The 22,772-nt window shown below is 33.1% G+C and overlaps 2 protein-coding genes across 4 annotated transcripts in view; both read left to right on the top strand.

The window, feature by feature from the left end:
* The first annotated feature begins 3,191 nt into the window (after positions 1–3,191).
* Positions 3,192–22,772, top strand: part of LOC105328525 (zinc finger MIZ domain-containing protein 1) — a 55,088-nt gene continuing 35,507 nt past the window's right edge. The window contains exons 1-4 of one of the 3 annotated variants that reach the window (XM_066089319.1): positions 3,192–3,384; positions 5,581–5,711; positions 11,732–12,111; positions 20,776–20,889. In XM_066089319.1, the coding sequence (XP_065945391.1) occupies positions 12,052–12,111; positions 20,776–20,889 (174 nt within the window). In that variant the 5' untranslated portion in view covers positions 3,192–3,384; positions 5,581–5,711; positions 11,732–12,051. Of the gene's footprint in view, positions 3,385–5,580; positions 5,712–9,128; positions 9,280–11,731; positions 12,112–20,775; positions 20,890–22,772 lie in introns of those variants that run through there. The other 2 variants (XM_066089321.1, XM_066089320.1) reach the window with 2 other exon arrangements.
* On the top strand, positions 17,163–20,441 carry LOC136270316 (uncharacterized). The gene is made up of 3 exons (XM_066067671.1): positions 17,163–17,202; positions 19,501–19,803; positions 19,863–20,441. The coding sequence occupies exons 1-3, from the start codon at positions 17,163–17,165 to the stop codon at positions 20,234–20,236; spliced, it is 717 nt and encodes a 238-aa protein (XP_065923743.1). The 3' UTR covers positions 20,237–20,441.

Genomic DNA, 22,772 nt, shown 5'->3' with positions numbered 1-22,772 from the left:
AAATCCGAGGAAAAAGACAAGTTTGTGATAAACTTCTGGCAAATTTTGAGGTGTTATAACTGAAATTATATCTAAATAATTGACAATTTTTTAACCCCCCTCCACTGCTCGGCTTCTCCTTAAATTTTAATTAAAGCAGAAATCAAATATGATGCCTAGCAGTATATTGCCAGATCGAATAATATATATTATGTATAAATTAGTTCATGATTTAAATTATCAAATACATGTAGATGTTACCAGAAAATTATTTCTGGCAGTATGATACTGAGTGTAGCCAGAATATTACCAGAAGTCGTTGCAGCTAGTGGCAATATTCTAGGTGCATGTTAATATAATTTTTTACAGAAATAACTCTAATAGTATTGCCAGAATGTTGCCAGAAGTTATTGCCGCTAGCAGCAACACTCCAGCAGTATTGCCAAAATGTTACCAGAAGTTGTTGCAGCTAGCGGCAACATTTCACTAGTCTTAAAATCTGGTTTCTGGTAACAAAAATGTGTTGCTGCAATATTGCCGCAATATTGCGGCATTGTTGCAGCAATAATTTTACTTTGGTAAGGGGTGCAGTGGGTTAGAGCAGGTTTACTATGAAAACTGCAATTCATCAATTCGAATCTCATCGGGGCTTTTATTATTTTTACTTTTCCAACAATTTTTATAACGTAGTTTTTAGTAAAATATTGTAAAATCTTAAAATTCTAAACTAGTGAAAGTATTTTGATTGTAATGTAATTTTATCCACTGTAATATTGACAAGTGTCTCATATACCACCTTAAATAAATACAAGCACACGTATAGCAATTTACCCAAATCAAGTACACTAAATCTACAGATACACACAACTGCCATTTAGAATACATATCTTTTGAATAATGTGAGTGATGTTTTAGTCAAGAGTTATAGATTTAAAGAAATATATTAATATCCATTGAGTATTTTCTCTACTATTCCTTAAGAGATCTGACTATTCATATTGTCACTGACAAAACCGAATCATGATCTAACTATGGGTAGTTTAAATCAATTTGTCTGTGTATGAATATGAGCATACCTTTAACATTTTAAAACTGCTTTTAAATGCATTGTTTAGCTCATTAAATGTCAACATTAATTATGATACCTATATTCATATTTAATGTATATTTCTCCAATGTTTGTAATGGAAATCTGTGACATTCTGATTTCTAGAACACACATTTAAGCTGATCGTGACATGTGAACACAACTAATCATCCTCATGCTTTTTATTAAGCCTGTTTTGCCCAATACAAAGAACCTTTCAAACTTATCTAATTCACTAAATTAGTTTTTTTACAATTAGTATTTTAATCATGTTAATAACTTCTGAAAAAGGTTTTCCTCACAAATTTCTTGGGCTTTATTTTCCCCCACCAAGGCATGCTAATCAGCATAGACAAGACGTGGAACAGGGTATTGTGTCACAGACAAGACATGGAACAGGGTATTGTGTTACATACAAGACATGAAACAGGGTATTGTGTCACAGACAAGACATAGAACAGGGTATTTTGTCACAGACAAGACATAGTACAGGGTATTGTGTCACAGGCGAGACATGAAACAGGTTATTGTGTCACAGACAAGAGATGGAACAGGGTATTGTGTTATATACAAGACATGGAACAGGGTATTGTGACACAGACAAGACATGAATCAGAGTATTGTGTCACAGACAAGACATGGAACAGGGTATTGTGTTACATACAAGACTTGAAACAGGGTATTGTGACACAGACAACACATGAACAGGGTATTTTGTCACAGACAAGACATAGTACAGGGTATTGTGTCAGAGACAAGACATGGAACAGGGTGTTATGTCACAGACGAGACATGAAACAGGGTATTGTGACACAGACAAGACATGGAACAGGGTATTGTGACACAGACAGACTTGGAACAGAGTATTGTGACACAGACAAGAGATGGAACAGGGTGTAAGGTCACAGACAAGACATAGAACAGGGTGTTATGTCACAGGCAAGAAATGAAACAAAAAAGACATTTAAGAGGGTATTGTGACACAGACAAGACATGGAACAGAGTATTGTGACACAGACAAGACATAGAACAGGGTATTGTGTCACAAACAAGACATGGAACAGAGTATTGTGACACAGACAAGACATAGAACAGGGTATTGTGTCACAAACAAGACATGGAACAGAGTATTGTGACACAGACAAGACATGGAACAGGGTATTGTGACACAGACAGACTTGGAACAGAGTATTGTGACACAGACAGGACATGGAACAGGGTATTGTGTCACAGAAAAGACATAGTACAGGGTATTGTGTCAGAGACAAGACATGGAACAGGGTGTTATGTCACAGACGAGACATGGAATAGGGTATTATGTTATGGACAAGAGATGGAAAAAAGGTTTTGTGTTGCGTACAGACATTGAAGGAATACATAGTCCTTTACAAAATATGATTGAAAAAAAGGAAACTGTGTTTTTTCACAGACATGAAATGAGACAGGCAAATGAGATATAGGTAAAGAACAATGTAGTGTCTCAGACAATATATGAAACAAACTGTATTGACAATACATTAGCCATAGTAAAGGACATTGTGTGACAGACAAAAGATATATGAGTAGCTTAATTATACTGTGACACAGAAATTGCTAGCCATAGTCTCTAAAACATAACATTCGTAGGGTCATCATTTGAAGAAATTTTCTTATTTAGGAGAAATACATCAACTTCAAATTATTTGTTTTAAGCAATTATTTTTTTAAACACAAATTTAATAACAATCTCCTCAAATTAAAACTATCATAAATTGACATGGTTTTGTCAGATAGAACACCAAACATGATATATATATACTAATACTAATTGGAAATATCAGTATACATTGCATGTTTATTGAAAAAGTGGAATTAATTGATTTAAGAGTTTACGAGATATTGAACAGAAATTGATTTTGATAATTAAAGCATATATCATTTGATAAACAGAATCTTGCAGTGGGTTAATTTTGAAGAATATCTTCTTTTTAATGGAACCATATATTGAAAATGTATTTATCAGAATCTATAACTGTCATTACTTTAACCTGTCTCTTTCGATTGAGCATATGCCATGAGCTATGAAGCAGACAGAAATAGCATCATCAAACAGATTTATCTTTCTTGTCTCAGAGTAGCTGATGAATTGACTGTTTCAACACAATGCTGCAGCTCTAAATTGACTATTGACACTGGTGTGGATTTCCATTGATTGACCACCGAAGAGCAACATTCTGTGTAAGTGCCAGGAATGTAATCTCAGCAGAATAGTGACCCTAACAGACAAACACATTAAAGGGAGATCACTGTTATTGCAGGACTTTCAGGGTTTTATCCAGGTAATTTTACAATAAATGAATTAATTCAATAGGGATACATGACAGTTGATATATTTTCTTATGAAATTGATATTTTATATATTTCATATGATGTAGGATTTGCAATGAATTTGAGGAGATATATAGCTGTGCATGCTAATTATTGCCTGCATGCATATGTTCCTTTTTGAATGGCCAATTTTTAATACTTATAATAAATATGTTAAATTTGGTAATCATTTAATGTCATGGTATTATAATAGATATCTATAACACACGTATGCTGATTAGTTCAGCTGTCCATAATTAAGTCAGTTCCACTGGGATGCTTTCATCCTAAATGCATCCAAACTATGCATGCATGACCCTAAAGTATCCAATTGTGTTATGCACATTCTGGTATTAAGATATAATCCTCAATAAAGCTGTTTATGTAATTAAGGGAAGACTTAAGTTATCTGTATTAACAAGTAAAATATATACCATATTAAAGGTTACCCTCTTTCCCATTAAACCCCTCCTCCACCCCCACCAACCAACCAACCCCCCCCCCCCCCCCCAAAAAAAAAAGGGGGGGGGGGGATTAAGAGCTACAACATTTTTGCAATATATAGATATAAACTGAATTTTTCTATAGGGTACATTACATATGGCTTGATCATCTCAAATGCAGAAATTTCAATCACAAAATATGTATTTATATTAAATAAGGGTTAATTATCAATTGTCATCAATCCAGAAATTGCAGAAAAAAATTATTGAAAAATAAACTTATACATGTAGTTATATATTTACCGAATTTCAAATGAAAATGCCAGTAAATTCAATACCTTTTTTTTAGTGTGTACATGTTCAAAATTCATGAAATAATTACAGTGTCAGCTAGTTTCATAACATGATTTACCAAAAAGAAGTATTAGATTTTCAGTTGTATCAAGAGCCAGCATTATGTAACATTGTTGGGCTATAATGTCTATTGTGCTTGTTTTTTTTTTAAATATTGATAAGGAGTTTAAGACCTAGCTGATACTGCATACAAGAATCCATCAACCAATTGATTAGTAAAATTGTTTCTTTGAAATATTTGTATTTCAAATAGCCTTTGTTTATCCAAGCAATCATGCAGCATAATGGTACTACGTTGTTAGGTGCTACTATAATGCTCATTTTTTTTTTATTTGACATATGTTTCCAATTTCATACAATAAATTAAATACTCAGACTAAAACTTGTATGCATGTTTCAAAATCTTACATGTAAATTGTCTTAATGTTGTGTATGTTTGATCGCTCAGGTCCTAGACAGTTCAGTAGGAGAGTGTAAAGGGTCGATTATCTGAGTTAGTAATTGAATTTGTTTGTGTTGGACGCTGTGATTAGTGTAGCATCGCTTGCTAGTGGCCGTGTTCCAGTGATAGGTTGATGATAAGGAGATGCACAAAGTTTCAATCTTTGGTCAAGTCTTATAGTCAAAAGGTTCTGTTGAAGGCTTATCTTCTGCAAGTGATTGATGGGACAGTTTGTGCTAGGACAAGGGGGCTCCTACAGGAGCAAACTAAGGTGTAAACACTTAATCTGCGGCAGCATGCTCAAAGATTTTATCCAATATTTGTGATAAGGGTAAAAACAAATTCTTTTAATAAACACAAACATATCTATATTTTTAGCCAACATTTTATGAGTTGATTGGTCGGTAGGATGCTCTGAGTTGTTTGTTGGGGTAATGGGCTTAATGTGGAAACACCAAGTGAAGGAATTGTCTGTACATCTTATCCGCGGTGTTGTTACCACAGCATGTGAACAGCAGAGTAATCACGCCTCAAGTAGCGGGAGAAATATCATCAACTGTTAATAGATCGCTTATTCTCCTCATCATTTAACTAGCAGAGGAATTTATTTTATCATGGTGTAGTTCTGCTAAACAGAGAAAATAAAAACATCTCCAGTGTTTCGTTGTAAGCCAATATTTTGTTATTTGAATGTGTTCACAGCTCGATGGATACACACATGGGCAGATTTAATCAGCAGCAGATATCAGATTTTGATGGCTATTTAACAAAGAAATGAAGTGACAGCGTTAGCTGTGATTTTGTGGGATTTGAGCTGTTTGAGTGCTACAGGCCAGTCATTTCATTGATGGTGTGGAGTCAATGTTCAATTGAGTGTGCTTCATATATGAAATAGCAAAATTGTTACTCATATATTTATAATTTTGCAGACATTCGTGAAAGTGTCAATTGATACCCTAACCCAAGCAAACCTCAATAAGCGATAAGGATATTTTATACCTGTAAATATCCCTTTTGTTGAAGTGATTGGTTTAAACATCCAGAGGACACAGGTACAAAGGTAGGTATACAGTATTCACTGCTCTGTTCTTAATGACCCACCTCTTCAAATAACTCGAGATTTTATTACCTGAAAACTCTCTCTCTCTGTCTCTGTCTTTCTCTCTCTCTCTCTCATTAAAAAGTTTTGGAACTGTTAAATGTTGCTGATGGGTTTGGGATGTAGTTTGAAAGTCTGCCATTCTGTTTGGGTTGCCTCACTGACCTGTAATTGTTACACATCATATAAATAGATAGAGATAATTGGGTAGTTCCTTGTTAGCCACAAGCCTGCTCTGTTAAACACGAATGGGTGGTAAAGGTATTACAACTAGAATCTCCCTATCTGCTGACAGTTGATTTGTGTAGGTATTGGGGACTGGGTGAGGTTTAAAATTTATAGACAAATCACAGATCAATTTAAACATTGCATGCTGTTCCTAATGCTAAGGTTTATAAGAGGCAAGAACTAATATTAACAAAGCCAATACTGGGTATTTTAATATTGTAAATAAAAAGAATGGGAGCTGGGATTTAAAGCAGAGACAGCGTGTTTTGGTAGGGATTTTACAGTGAAACATAACATCAAGGTCAACAGCCACACAGTAATAACACCCGAGTCAGGTAGAAATCTTCAAAATTATTGAAGGCAAATCTATAGCTCTGTTCACCCCTGTCAACACTCTACCTTATGAGTATACCAGGTCTACATTTACCTGCAGGTATTGTTGATATATGTGTAAAAATTTATATTCCTACAAACAAATAAAACCCCAGTTGCATACTTAGGATGTTGAGCTATTAGTCTACAGAAGAAGAGAATTCTAGGGAAAAAAATCTTTCTAGGGTAAATATTTATATCCAGTCTTATGTGCATCATGTTCAATGGGATCCATTTACACCAATATACCCATTATGACTGTAGGTGCTCGGCCACTTGATACATAACCATAAATTTAAAAATGAAAGTGGTTATGTTTTTAATAATCATGAACACAGGTAGATCATATAGATCTCTCTCTCTCTCTCTCTCTCTCTCTCTCATTGAGAATCCCAATGATGTTTGTTAACTCTCAATCTCTTATGCATCTTATGTGTGGCGGTAAAGGATAGATTAAATGACTGGAATTCTTTTATCACTGTGTTGATTGCTGCTAGAGAAGATGTTTAGAAGATACGCTATACACTAGAAGTGAGCTTCCAATACATGATCTGGGAAAGGAAATCAGGTGGCAGGGGAATGATACCACTTAATAGAAAGGAGACCCATGTAACACACAGATTATTCTATTGCTTATAAAAGTATACAGTACAATTTGTAAATGTTTCATGAATTAATATTTATAACATATGGTATATATTCTTTGTGCAATATAAACCTACAACTTTTAATTTAATTAGTTCATTTCTTGATAGAACAATGTTTGGCAATTTGCATAAAGTGGACACATTTAAAAAAAGCAAAAGAAAAACCAGAATTGTGGGAGCAATATAATTTTTATTAAAGCAACTTAGAATATGTCAGAGTGTACGATGTGATAAAACCTATGATATATACCTTAAAAGGTATGATAGAGCTCAAATTTTAAAAAAATAAGAGTAAGAGACTGGTCACTTTTAATATAGATGAGTAAAAGCAATGTATCTTCTTTGAAGAATAGGTTTTGTTTGGCTGTTGAGAGTCATACAGGCAATAAATCAAAGTTATTAAGGAAAATGCTGTATTTCCTCAGCTACACCCTTGGGCAAATGATTTCACATATTGTACATCAATCCATCCCAATGACATAGACAAAAACTGGCTTTTTTGCTTTGTTTCTTGATCAAAATGGTCTAGAGTAAATACTAAGAAAAAAGATAAGCATTGTCATGACGATTTTAAAGACAAATTGGATAAATTTTGATCAAGGATTTGGAGATACACGAATAAAGAATGTTTATTTCACATACAAACCTTTAAATGTTTCATTTTGGTGCAAAGTAGGTGAGCATTTTAGGAAAAAACATAAATGCACTATGTAACTGCATTGATCACTACCTTCATAGCCTGTATGAATCACCGAAGAAAGCCATTTTATTGTTTATATTTTCAATTCTCTTTTATATCCATATAAGGCGAGTTAAAGTATATGAATTATTATTATTGTTCATCTGTACTTTGCTCCAAAGAAACAGCCAACTCTTTATATATACTATAACATACTATAACTATTCTTCAGAATACTACTATTTCGTGATATGATGTCAGTCTGTGTCCACAAAGTACGTAAACTTTGATTTTATATACATTTAAATTACTATCATGATCGAACCTTCCTGGTAGTGATTTCAAAAGTCTAGAGGGCTTTAATAAAATGGTAATGATTGCTATTATTATTGATCTGTACTTTGCTCCATAGAAACAGCCAACTCTTTATATATACTATAACATACTATAACTATTCTTCTGAATACTACTATTTCGTGATATGATGTTGATTTTATATATATTTAAATTACTATCATGATCGAACCTTCCTGGTAGTGATTTCAAAAGTCTAGAGGGCTTTAATAAAATGGTAATTATTGCTTAATCTCTAATTCATTAGTATGGTAGATTAAGTTGGATAATAGAATAAAAGCATGGAATATTACATTTATTTTCTTGCTTTTGTAGTGTTTTAAACAATAAAATGCTTTCTTTGGTGATTCATGTGGGATATGAAGGTAGTGACAATGCAGAGAAAATACATAACCCGCATTAGCAATTGTTTATATATATTTACATCTTTCTTTTATTTAAACAAACTAATGAATTGATTGTAATCATGATTTTTCATAGGTAAACTGGTTAGAACTGGATCATGTAGATTTCAGCTGTGTCAGTTTCTTAAGAACTATGAATTACAATCAATTTTCTTGAGAAATAGAGGAGATATAAATATAACTTTATAACAACAAAAACAAGTGGAAAAACCAACCTGTATCTATACAATCAATAAGATTTCCTTAAGAAAACTGGAAATAAAAATCAAATCTTTTGAGAAAAGGGGGTGGGGGACATTTTCACTTTTTCCATACCATATATCATTTATGTTAAGTGCAGTCACTGTATACATACACAAAAAAAATCCAGCTGCACGATAAGAATTTTCATTTGATTACAGATTAGTTTTTAGCTGTATTTTCTCTTTGAAAATTGACAAAACATTTGTGATAAAATTAAACTAGCTTCTGGTGTCTTTTAAAGTCAGCATTTTAAACTAGAGATTGTGGATCTCTGATCTTGAAGACAAATGACCTGATCTACCTCCAAATGAGATTTACCTGTTACCTGTTGAATGCCACTCAACAAATATTTCTTATTATCAGATAAATATCATTTTAACAAAAGCATATTCTGTGCTCATGGCTTTGTGCGTCTGGTTAGGTGGCGGGTGGATCAGGATTGCAGAAAGTTAGCAGCTATTGAATTGGAGACACTGGATGACATATTTAAACAATTTATATTGTTGGACTGTTGTGCCGCTTAGACATTTATATGAAAAGTAAAGTGAGGACTTAAAGTGGATTTAGGATGTGACAAGTGTTTCAAGCATATTCTTTCACAGGTAGAATCAAATACTTTTGAATTAGTCTGTTGCTGGTGTTTAAATTGTTTAGTCTAACAACTGAACTATGTGTCTGCTTAAAGTTTAATCAGATAATGAATAGCAGCCAATCTAATCAGCGCTCCAGCATTTGTGATGGCCACTGACAGAAAGTTAGTGATTTCAATATATTCCGGTCAGTCTCAGTTTCAAGCTAAGATGGAGATCTATTTCACCCACCTTATAAATCAAAGCTGTTAGTCAAAAGATCTGGTTTAAATTCAGATAATTTCTACAATTTCTTTCTAAATCAAGCATTGTACATGTGTTCCTTATACACTATCAAATTACTTTTATTTTTTATTTGCATTTGTTGTCAACCAGATCGATCAAAATGGTGTTAAAAATCGTATTTGATTACAATTGTTGTTTCCTTTGTTTTTTAATTGAGATATCTATACACAGCACTATATTGTTAAAATTGTACGTGATTTGAGATTACATTTTTATTTTGCTTTTTGACAAGATAAACTGTAATCTAAACTAAGTTTTTTTATTTGGAAGTTTGTGCATGTAATACTTAATGAAATTATCAAGTTTCAATTTATATGGTTATTGACAACTTGGGTTTTTTCTTATATAAACAATACTAGCTATAAAAAGGAGTGGTTGTGGATTTGATCTCATTCTCTCTTCAGAACATTTTAGAATCTCAACCTACTAGCTCTGGTGGTCATGTCTGATGAAATATGAACAAAAAGATTGCCGACTAATGTAACCTGATAGGTTTAACTGGGTCTAGCGGTGCAATCTTAATCATTGGGAGAGGGGATTCCTTTAGCACATCCAAGTCAGGTGTGCTGGTAAAACACATTCATCCTTTGTCAATTGCACACCAAAACATTCCCTTTAATAATGTGATTCACAAAATGGTGTGCAGTTTGTTTATATACAATCAAATGTCCTTAATTTAATGGATCATCTAGAAGATTTCAAATTGAAAATGGTAATAGTGAAAATGGGGATAGTTTCAAGGCATTTGATCAACAATGTTTTTAAATTAGGATGCATGGTTCAATTAGCAATACAGAAATAAACGAGTCTTGTTAGTTCAATCAATATAAAAGTGCTTGTTCACAGAAAAATGATTATTTTGCCATTTCAAAATGCCCATCTGGCTAGCACTTGATATAAGTTTAGTAAATAAATAGTGTAATGTATTGGGGCATAAATGCCATATAATGCACAAAATCATGAGCACACTTCCCGGAGTTCCATCATAACAGTCTCTCGTTTTAACATTCTATCCTTCCCTTAATATATATTCAAATATTATTTGTCATCACTCAATGTTTATCAGTCTGTAATTTTTTAGAAAGCACTTAAGGCAATAAAATGGTATCAACTTGTGTGTAAACATCATTATTGGGAGTAAGTTCTGATGTTAAATTTTTCATCAGGTTTTTACCTCTTTCAATACAGTACAGTTCACCTTGGGGACACTGATATTAGTGAATGCATAGAAAGAGCGGCTGGAAAGAGTCTTGTAAATTGATAACATTCTAGATTTGAGCTATTGATCCGATCCCAGCCTTTACATTTTTTCTGCTATTGTAATAAGCAGAATATGCGTAATTGATTCGGGTTGTTGTTTTGTACTGTGATTTGTTTTTCAGCTGTCCTCTTTTTTCCCCCCCGACAACAATTGTTTCATTATAAATTTGACTGTAGGAAAGAATGTTTTTTTTAAAGAAAAGGTATATTTTGCCTGTGAAGATTAGGATTAATCTGTAATGTTTGTAAAATGTTGTCAATTTAGTAGATAATTAAGTTTAATTTAAATCGAAAGTGAGTGATCATTCAATCACTTGCAGTGAGTAAAACTATGAGAAAACTTTTTAAACTCTAAACAGCTAGTGCAATAGTGTCAGAAAAGAAATTGTTCAAGAATACACAATTCGTCTTCAAGAAATTTTCTAGGTAAGAGTTACCTCTCTTTTGTTTCCTTAATTTTTCGTATGAAATGACAATTTTTTGTTATTGTGTATTTAGATTTTTTTTATTTCTGGGTGTAAAGGGTGTGGTTTTAAATATGGGAATTAAATATACCATAAATGAAATATTAACCCTAATGATAATGCGTAGAATTGCATGTTCCCAGCAAGAAATTTACTTTAAGTGTTCAACTTTAAATATAAAGTTTAATAACTAAATAATCTGATTTTAAAATATCTTTGATCCTTCATAAACAAACTGTGTCATTTACCTCTTGTTGAAGTCCTTTGCTTTTTTCATATTTAGACTGTTTGTATATTATTTGTATAGTTATATATTTTTGTTTACCTAGCTTAAATTATTTCATCAATAATTAAATGAATTTCATCCTTATGTTCTAATTGTTTTCCTGGTCAAATGTAAATTAATGTGCTTAATATCCATTTCAATTATAAAAACCCTCTTCTTTCTTTTTCAGAAAATGAATTTTACCAAAATCCTTGCTGTGACAGTAATGTCAGTGAAAAATTAAGTAGAATGACTATTTTCATTCAGCCACCAGCTCTGGATTCAAGGTGCTTAGTTTAACTCCAAAGAAAACATGGAAGCTGGACATATAAAAAGAGGAAAACAAATTGTTAGAAATTCTCCCTGCATCCTAAGTGTGGAATGATCTAAACTCACTGCGGTTTTTATGATGTGAAATAAATGTGTTTTTTCAAGTCTGATACATGACTGGGATGTTCATGACAAACTAATAGACGAGGATGTAAGATAAAGCATTCAATAGGAGCCAAAATGAATGAAATGGACAGACACATTCAACAAACAAATGATCGACTAAGCTGCATCAAACAGGTATGTTAGATTACAAATAAGTTAATTTATATTTAAACTAATACAGATGAGTCAGGGGACTACTAAATGCAGTGAACAGTTTTAAGATAGAAGCATTTAATCCTAGACAAACACAAACTGGGAGCAATCCGACAACAATGTGATTTAACGAATGATCTGGCTGAAACTCGGCAGCAATATCAATCTGTAGTACATCAAGGCACATAAAAACATGCTGCCAAAAACGAGGCCTTCAGTTCTCTTCAGAACACGCTGCTTAGCTTCTAGTGAAAAGAGAACACCGTCGTCTCTCAACAATAAAAGATGTGTATTTGTGGATAGGTTCAAGTGTATTGAAATGATGAGAAACACCTGCAGAGGGGGTAGGAATCTGTGAATAGAACAAGCTGTACTCAGAATTTATATCAGAGTCCAGTTCAACATTTCACAGGAAATCTCTGTTAGATATATCCCTTATTGGAAATATTAAACCTCTCTTGTTTAAAGAGATATTTTGATCTTTTTGTATTTATTAGCTGTGTTTCTTTATAAGATAAAGCCCCATCTTTTATTCTTTTGACACAGAATGATACCTGTTTTTAAGTTTAAGATCTCTTTTCATTTTGTTTTAAAATCTCTTAATTAAGGTGGTATGGGACACCTCTGTATTGTGATGTACTTCCCAACGAAATAAACAATAAAATCAAGCATAATTTTATATAAATTTTTACCCCCCAAATTTTTATCTAATAGCATAGCACAATTTAATGGTTTTTAGCATTTGCTACAAGTCTGAAAGTCATAAGTTGGAATCCAGTTTTAAACATTTTTATATCATATTTTTTGGTAAAAATATTGTAAAATTTGAAAATTGTAAAATGGTGAAAGTATTTTAATCATAATGTACTTCTTTCTACATCAATATTACCAGGTGCCCCATACAACTGTAAACTTAGAAAAATGTTTCTCTAACTTAAAGAAATATATCCATTAATGTAAATATTTTCAATGTATTTGAAAGACATAGCAACATAAAACTAATGTATTTGAAAGACATAGCTACATAAATGAAAGAAATATTTCTTTTTGAACATGCAAAGACATCTGTCATCAGGAGATATCCTCATTTTACAGAGATATCTCAACTGAGAGTTGAACATTTCATCCTTTCAAAAGTGGTTGTATGTGAAAGGGTATGGTGGTAGTCCACTTGGACAAGTGAGTTTTCTCTGGGTTTTCTCCAGGCACTACATTAATGACCCCCCCCCCTGGCACTAACATCTGTGCCACAAGCAGACTGGTATCCTGGTAATCATATGCATAGATATATGTATATCCCAAGGAAATTAAACAAAATCCATCAATCCATTTGAATCATGTGGACAGGATTGTAAAGAAGGATAATTACACATACATTTTTTGCTAGCTGTAATTTTTTCATCAGCATCATGAAACAGTAATCAAAACTTTAAAAAAAAACTCAATACATGTCACTGGATGCTAACTGAATTGCTTTTTTGAGCTAAAAAAAAATACCCACAAGATTTATGAAGTATGTAACTCTGAGTATAAAAATATTTTAGTTTTTAAAAATTTTAAAATAATTTTTTTTATTGAAATATTTAATGTTCAATTCCCAGGACATTTTAAAAAAGGTTTTGGACATATAAGATATTAACATAAATGAAAGTACGTTATATTCAAAATATAATAAACTTTTTTTTTTTACCATGAAATGCTTTTAAAAATTCTTATAAACATTAAAAAAATGTATATTAAGCCCCAGTGCTTGCAGAAATGTAGCTGAAGCTTTAACTTATTGCCCTACACTGACATCAAACATCAAAATTTCAAAACGAAAAATGTAAAAGTATAGTTTTATTGCTTATTTTGAAAGAAGGTATGTCACAATATTGAGGTGTCTCATATAACCTCCAAAAAACTACTGTTCTGTCAAGCAAGCAAGAATTTGCCCAATTATTGTATGTTAGGACTAAGGTTCAATCAAAATCAAATTTTGTCTCAACGAAATACCATACAGTTCTCAACTAAGATTATTTTACAATGTTGTATGTTTATGAAGATTCATATATATAACAGTAAGATAAAAAGTTGAGAAGGCATGAAGTTACACAAACACACCCTGTATACCCAGACAACCCCTCCCTCCCCACTCCCCCAGGGACATAATAGATACCAATGATATTTTATTTTTTGAACTGATTAATGCAATATTTGATATAGAGGCAATAAGAATTTGTAAGTGCATCATGCAGTAATTCAATGTACAGTTATTTGCTAGAAAGTGCCTGTAACACTTTCCTTGGTAACACTCCTCCAGTGATTATCTTTAGACTTCAGAAACAGCAGATGTAGCCTGATTATAATGTTCTTTTTTTTTGTCTGTCCTTCTCCATGTCTGTTAATTATTTATTTGTCAAAAATTAATTTGTGGCTTTAACTTTATAGTATCAATTTCCCTTCAGATATACTCAAGGATGGACGCTATTGTCTCTTCGACTGTGATCAATAAATAGATCCCACATTACATTCATCATTTGTCTGCAATAGATGAAGAGAATATGAAATAATGAGTTGTCTACTTGGAAATGATATGACTGCAAATAACAACACCAAAATCCTTTATAATCATATCAATATAAATTCCAGAAACTATAAATTATTGTTTCCATTCACAACTCAGACAGGTTTTGGGGTATTTGTATACATAAAACAAAATTTATAATAATTGCAACACAATTCACAAGATAAAGTTTAAAAGAAGTTTCGTTAAGCAGTAGTGACATTTTTTTGTGAATCAGTTTCTGCCCCCCCCCCCCCCCCCAGCTAAAATTACACTTATTGACTGCACTGGAAAGTTACTAAACTGAAAATAGGCCATAGAACCACTCCACCCAGCCCCTTGGCAAACAAATTTTTCCCTCAAAACATATAACATAATTGATCCATGAGTGAGGTGTAATGTGGTTAGAAAGATTAAATGTATTAAACTGAGGTATGATAGTAGTGGTCAATATGAAAATTTGTTCTTTCTCCTTAATCAATGTATCAATAATGCAGTGGATATAAGGAATGCATAACTGGCCATCTGTTTTTGCTTTATATTAAAAATACAGATTTTTAAACTTTTAAAATCAGAGTACATCACTGCAGTCATGATTGCAACATGGTAATTACACCTACTATGATGGTTTATAACAAATAATTCATAAGTTCTTCATAAACTAATTAGGTTTTGAACTTTCATCCTTATCCCTATGTTGGTGTATGGAATATATATTGATGAGAGAGAGAATAAAATAGACTGAATATCTAACCCTATTGGAACTATTAACTGAAGCATTTGTCAGTGAGTGAGGAAGAAAACCAAATTAATATTAAATCTATTTCCCCTTTCAATGAGATTCAAAAGTGTCCTCCTCATGGGCTAGTACATTTTCTCCCCGATCGAGGTTAAAACTTCCCTGCTTGTTTTCTCCCTGATTAAGGGTAACACTCACTCCTGTGGTTGTCTCCCTGATTGAAGATTACATTTACCCCTTGTGTTGCCTACTTTTTTAAGGGTAACATTTACTCCTGTGGTTGTCTCCCTGATTGAAGATTACATTTACCCCTTGTGTTGCCTACTTTTTTAAGGGTAACATTTATTCCTGTGGTTGTCTCCCTGATTGAAGATTACATTTACCCCTTGTGTTGCCTACTTTTTTAAGGATAACATTTACTCCTGTGGTTGTCTCCCTGATTGAAGATTACATTTACCCCTTGTGTTGCCTACTTTTTTAAGGGTAACATTTAATCCTGTGGTTGTCTCCCTGATTGAAGATTACATTTACCCCTTGTGTTGCCTACTTTTTTAAGGGTAACATTTATTCCTGTTGTTGTCTGCTTGATTGAAGTTTGCATTTATCCCTTGTGTTGCCTACTTTTTTAAGGGTAACATTTATTCCTGTTGTTGTCTCCCTGATTGAAGATTATATTTACCCCTTGTGTTGCCTACTTTTTTAAGAGTAACATTTACTCCTGTTGTTGTCTCCATGGTTAAAAGTAACATTTACCCATGTGGTTGTCTCTTGATGAAGGGTAACATCTACCCTGGTTGTTGTCTCCTTAATTGAAGATTACATTTACTCACTTGTGTTGCCTTCTTTTTTAAGGGTAACATTTACTCCTGTTGTTGTTTCCCTGATTAAGAGCAACATTTACTCTTGCTGTTGTCTCCCTGGTTAAAAGTAACATTTACCCATGTGGTTGTCTCTTGATTAAGGGTAACATTTACCTCTGTAGTTGTCTCCCTGATTGAGAGAAACATTAATTTTAATTGTTGTCTCCCTGGTTGAGAGTAGCTTTTTCTCCTGTTGGTGTCTCTCAGATAATGGGTAACATTTACCCCTGTTGTCATCTCCCTGATTTAGGGTAAGATATCCGTCAGGTGTTGGCTTCCTGATTTAGGGTTCGTTAATGGTTTTGTCTAATTGGTTTAGGGCAACAACTATCCCTTGTTTTATTTCTCTAGATCGGGGTAACATTTATCCTTGGGTTTGTCTCCCTGATCTACATTCACTCATGTGGTTTTCTCACTGATTGCGGTAACATTTGGTCCTGTGGTTGTCTTGCTGATGAAGGGTAACATCTACCTCAGTTGTTGTCTCCTTAATTGAGGGTAATATTGACTTCTGTTGTTATCTTCCTGATTGAGGGTAACATTTACTCATGTAATTGTCTCCCCGTAATTTAGTCCTGTTGCTGTCTCAGTGATTGAGGGTAACACTAACTTTGTTGTCTCAGTGATTGAGGGTTACTTTCTACCCCTGTTGTTTTCTCCCTGATTGAAGGTAACATTTATTCCTGTTGGTGTCTCCCTGATTAAGGGTTACATTTACTCCTATTGTTGTCTCCCTGATTGATGATTACATTTACTTCTATTGTTGTCTCCCTGATTGATGATTACATTTACCTCTATTGTTGTCTTCCTGATTGATGATTACATTTACCTCTATTGTTGTCTCCCTGATTGATGATTACATTTACCTCTATTGTTGTCTTCCTGATTGATGGTAACATTTACTCCTATTGTTGTCTCCCTGATTGATGGTAACATTTACTCCTATTGTTGTCTCCCTGGTTGATGATTACATTTACCTCTATTGTTGTCTCCCTGATTGATGGTAACATTTACTCCTGTTGTTGTCTCCCTTGTTGATGGTATCATTTACTCCTGTTGTTGTCTCCCTTGTTGATGGTATCATTTACTCCTGCATCTCCTGTTATTGTCTTCCTGGTTGTGGGTTACATTTACCCCTGGTGTAGTGTCTCTGATTGAAGGTAACTTTTACCTATGATTTTGTCTACCAGGTTAAGGATTTATTTGTTGTCTCACAGGTTGAGAATTAAATTACCCTTGTTGTTGTCTTCCTGATTGTGGGTTACATTTACCCCTGGTTCTGACTGCCTGGTCAAGAGTTAAATGTACTAATGGTTATTTTTTTCTTAGTAGAATTTTACATGTTGTCTCCCTGCTTGAGTCCTGAGTCCTTGTGTTGTTTACCTCTTCAATGGTAGGTTACAACTGTTGTTTCCCTGTGTTTATGGTTTCATTGACCCCTTATGTTGTTTTCTTGTTGAGGGTTCATTGTTGTCTTCCTGGTGGAGGCTAACATTTACCCCTATTTTGTTGTATCCTTAACTTAGGTTTATTAACACCTGATTGTGTCTATCTGGGTTAGGGTCATATTATCACTTGGTGTTGTTTTCTAGTTGAAGACTATAATGCACCTTCCTGAGTTATAGTTTTATCTGTTAAATTTTCTCATATTGAGATGACTATCTCATTTTTACCAGTAAGGCCTAACTTATTGAGGAATATCTAAACAATCTCTCTATATCTTTCTGCTGTTGTTATCCAAATTGAGGTCTAATCTATCGAGGATTTAAAGCATCTCAACAAGCTCTGTATCTGTCCATTGTTGTCTTCCTTATTTAAGACTATTTTGACATGATCTACATTCTTCTGTTGTCTCTCATATTGAGGAGTATGTTAATAAGCTCTTTATCTGTCTGTTGTTGTCTCTTTTATTGAGGAGCTAGTAGACAAGCCTGCTGTTATCTCCCTTCCTAAGGAGTATGTTAACAAACTCTTTACATGTCTGCAATTGTCTCCCTTGTTTAGGAGTTTGTAAACAAGCTCTCTTTCTATCTGTTCTTGTTTCTATTTTTGAGGAGTATGTTAACAAACTCTTTATTTCTCTGCCATTGTCTCCCTTTTTTAGGAGTATATTAACAAGCTCTCTATCTTCAGTCATTTCAAACATATATTTTACAATTTTATGCTATGCTATGGTATGAAATTTTAATGACATGCTATGAGAGTGCAATGCAATGCTATGAGATTTATATGCTTTGCTATGAGAAACTGAAATGAAGGGCTTAATAATATGGTATGCTATGCATTGCTATGGTAATTTTCATGGATTGCTTTAAATTTACAAGTCCATGGGGATGTAATTTCCTGTATTCTCTTATATCTATTAAAGAAAATATTTTAAAACCATAATTTATTACATGTATTTCGTGGGGGATGTTAGTTTGTAGATAAGAGGTACCCATGAATTTGACGAAAATTGAGCCATCACGAAATCTAATGATTCCATCTGAAATATGAACATTTATTCTTTTAAATAAAGGCATTTAAAACCAAGTTAAATCATGTTGTATGCTATGCTATGGTATGCTAAGATGAATGAGAATCTATGAGATTCCAATGCTATGCTATGCAATTCCAATGCTGTGGTATGAGATTCTAATGCTATGCTCCAAATTTCAATGCTATACTATGGTGTATTTTTAAAAGATCTGCTTGAAGTGACTGTATCTGCTCTTTTCTTTATTATTGAGGTGTACTGTAAATTTTTTTTTATAATACGCGAGTTCTTAATTCTGCGATCCCATAGTTTTGTATTATTTATTCATATTTCTTATAGTTCCCAAATCTCATAAAATAATGGCAAGATTTTAATATCCAGGAGGGGTGCTTTTCGCAATTTTACACGGATTTAAATTCCGCGTGTTAATTAGGAATTTACAGTATGTTAATGAGCCTGCTGTTGTCTGCCATTGTCTTCCTTATTTAGGAGTTTGTAGACAAGCCTGATGTTGTCTCTTTTATTCAGGAGGATATTAACAAGCTTGTCATCTGTCTGCAATTTTCTCTTTATTTAGGAGTATGTAAACAAACTCTCTATCTGTCTGCCATTGTCTCTCTTTTAAAAGGAGTATGTTAACAAGCCTGCTGTTGTCTCCCTTATTGAGGAATCTGTTGACAAACTCTCTATATGTTTGCTATTGTCTCTCCTATTGAGGAGTATGTTAACTAACTTGCTGTTTTCTCCCTAGTTGAGGAGTTTGTTAACAATCCTGCTATTGTCTTTCTCATTGAGGAGTATGTTAACAAGTCTGCTATTGTCTCTCTTATTGAAGAGTTTGTTAACAAGTCTGCTATTGTCTCTCTTATTGAAAAGTATGTTAACAAGCCTGCTATTGTCTCTCTCATTGAGGAGTCTGTTAATAAGTCTGCTATTGTCTCCCTTGTTGAGGAGTATGTTAACAAGCCTGTTCTTGTTTTTCTTATTGAGGAGTATGTTAACAAGCCTGCTGCTGTCTCCTTTATTGAGGAGTCTGTTGACAAACTCTCTATATGTTTGCTATTGTCTCTCCTAGTGAGGAGTATGTTAACTAACATGCTGTTTTCTCCCTAGTTGAGGAGTATATTAACAATCCTGCTATTGTCTTTCTCATTGAGGAGTTTGTTAACAAGTCTGCTATTGTCTCTCTTATTGAGGAGTATGTTAACAAGCCTGCTATTGTCTCTCTGATTGAGGAGTCCGTTAACAAGTCTGCTGTTGTCTCCCTTGTTGAGGAGTATGTTAACAAGCCTGTTCTTGTTTTTCTTATTGAGGAGTATGTTAACAAGTCTGCTGTTGTCTCCCTTGTCGAGGAGTATGTTAACAAGTCTGCTGTTGTCTCCCTTGTCGAGGAGTATGTTAACAAGTCTGATGTTGTCTCTCTTGTTGAGGAGTATGTTAACAAAATTTCTATTTTTCTGCTGTTGTCTCCCTTATTGAGTCTATGACTTTACAACATCTTTATCTTTTTATTGTCTCCAATATTGAGGACTCTCTCTCTCTCTCTCTCTCTCTCTCTCTCTCTCTCTCTCTCTCTGTGTTTTTGTTGTCCCCTTATTCAATACTTGTTAAACAATCTCTTTCTATTTTAAGCCATTGTCTCCTATATTTTGATGACCATTAAGAACTTGGGTTTGCTTTGCACCAAATTTCACAGTCATTTCATTACAGTTTAGCAAGCATATATAAATTACATGCATATTATTAATAAGAGAAAGACATGTGAGCAATCTTCAATTTCGATGTAATCTTAAAAGTTCTTTGATTTCTTGGTTTTTGGTTAATCAATATGAATTTATCTATTTAAATTATCTGTATTGGATATAAGCCTAATATGGTTTTGTTTAAAAATATAGCAAAATTGATTTGATGAATTACTTACAACAGTCCTATTTTGAAGGACATCAGTATTTCAACTGTCTTGTAAACATTCAGTTTAATATGATGGACAAGTCTATGATAATTTATATTGTTGACTTATTTTCAGCACTTGGGGTCCCCTGGAGCCTTCCAAAATGCTGCTCGAGAACTTTTGGATTGGTGTTCTGACCTCAGAGCTTTTCAGAAGGCTTTTGAAGGCAGTCTTATGCAGTGCTTAACTGTGAGTATCAGTACTGTAGTGAAAAAAAAATCATCTCATTACATATCTCTATATTCATCTCTCTCTCTTTCTCCATTCTCTCTCTCTCTCTCTCTCTCTCTCTCTCTCTCTCTGTTGATATACTCTTAGTGGGTATCACATAAAAGTAAGAATCAGATTTCGTTCTGTGGTATATATCAGTTCACTTTGTTGAAACAGATCAGTGGCCCCCCTCTAGTAAATGTCAATTGAAGGTGTGGTAGTTGGATAAGAGTGCTGGGTTCTTCAGCTTGTGCATGCTGTTTCTTTCTTTATCAGCTTAATTTCAGTGCTTCTACCATCATGAATACAGCAATATTTATCATTCACCATGTGCAGCGCTACAGGATCTCTGCAACAGTTTCCTTAATTCATTTTGCAGCATTGTAAAGTAAATATTGGCACTGATCTCATGTACAGGAAAGTAATTTGTATTGTTAAAAAGAAAGGAAATACATGTAAGATTATAAAGTTTGAAGTTAAAATCATAGAGGATTCAAAGCAGCTATATTTTTTCCTCTGTACATTTGTTTCTTCAGGAAAGATGCTATGATCCTCAGTTTTAGATAATTTTCCTAGATAGATTATGCCTTCTTTATTTGCATTAAAATCTGTTAATGCCTAAAAACTCAGGGTGCATTACCAGGCTAGTTTCGGAGTTAGAATATTTTGAATTTTTATTTTAATTGCAAACAAAAGGCAATTAAATGCTTTTTAAAAAAGTAAAAGTATATATTTTCAATTGAACCTATATATATCCAAATAGAAAAAATAATAATGCAACATGAAAATATAATTTTGGCATAATGAAAAGGAAAAGGACATTGCAGAGATAGAAAAAATAGAGAAAAAAACATGGAAGTTAGGTGGTGTCTTGCCTTTAGTCTTTATTTGGATTTTCAATGGTCCCAAGTACATTTAAGGTACCTCACTACACCTACACTCATACTTTGTAAGACGCTACGTCACAAGATGGCAATTTAAATGTTTTTTAAAACTGTTTATATCATTCATTTCGGTTGTAGATCTTCATATAGCTCAGTGGTTAAAGTATTGAGCTTCTGAACCGCAGATCATGAGTTTGAATCCGCCTGGAGCTTTTGTTTATGTTAACTAAATTAAATTTTTGAAAATGTAATTTTTTTATTCTAAATTGCATATTTTTGGCCTATTAGACTTAAATACTTCTTATCCATTATGATATCTATCATAATCAAGTAATTTTCTGCTGATTTGAAAAAATATTTCACGGTGTAGTGAGCCACCTTAAAGAAAAATAAATATCTCAATATCATGCTAAATTTTGCATGATATGTGTATCCTTTAATAATATCTATTTTACTGAAAATAGCAGAATTCCAGAATGTTTGTTTTTTTTCTAATTCATTCATACCTGTGAAATTTTTTTAAAAATAGTTCAATGTTATAAGTCTATTCAATACTTTGTGACCTATTCACTTGCACTACCATTGGAAAGATGGAATTTAATTATCAGTTTACACAGAAACAATACATTTAAACATATGAACTTATTAAGAATTCATTTCAAGATAAGCAAGATAAATACAAATAATTGATGGCGATTTTAACACCCTTGGTGTTGTATCATTGCATACAGCTGTGCTTCCAAACTTTTGCAAGCTTAATATACAGATTTTTAAAAAAGTCATCAAATGATTCAGACTTATCAGTTTTTCCTATGTTGTAAGACTCTGATTGGGTAGTTATTAATAAGTGTGTGTCTTCTGAATCTCTACCAATAAACAAACACAATTATGTTTCAAAAGATTACAGTATTAGATTTCTTTATAAAACTATGATTTTTCTATAATAAGTGATTTAAAAAAAAAAATATTTAATCATAG

Source organism: Magallana gigas, chromosome 7 (assembly GCF_963853765.1).
Source record: "Magallana gigas chromosome 7, xbMagGiga1.1, whole genome shotgun sequence".
Taxonomy (NCBI): domain Eukaryota; kingdom Metazoa; phylum Mollusca; class Bivalvia; order Ostreida; family Ostreidae; genus Magallana; species Magallana gigas.
Note: the sequence above shows the minus strand (reverse complement) of the source record. Positions and strands in the feature narration are given on the sequence as shown.

Excerpts from the sequence above, each read along its gene's own strand:
- LOC136270316 (XM_066067671.1), top strand. The coding sequence starts at position 17,163 with ATGGTAACATTTACTCCTATTGTTGTCTCCCTGATTGATG. Across the intron at positions 17,203-19,500 it reads TGTTGTCTCCCTGATTGATG|TTGAGGAGTTTGTTAACAAT; the intron begins GTAACATTTACT and ends TTTTCTCCCTAG. Across the intron at positions 19,804-19,862 it reads TGTTGACAAACTCTCTATAT|TTGAGGAGTATATTAACAAT; the intron begins GTTTGCTATTGT and ends TTTTCTCCCTAG.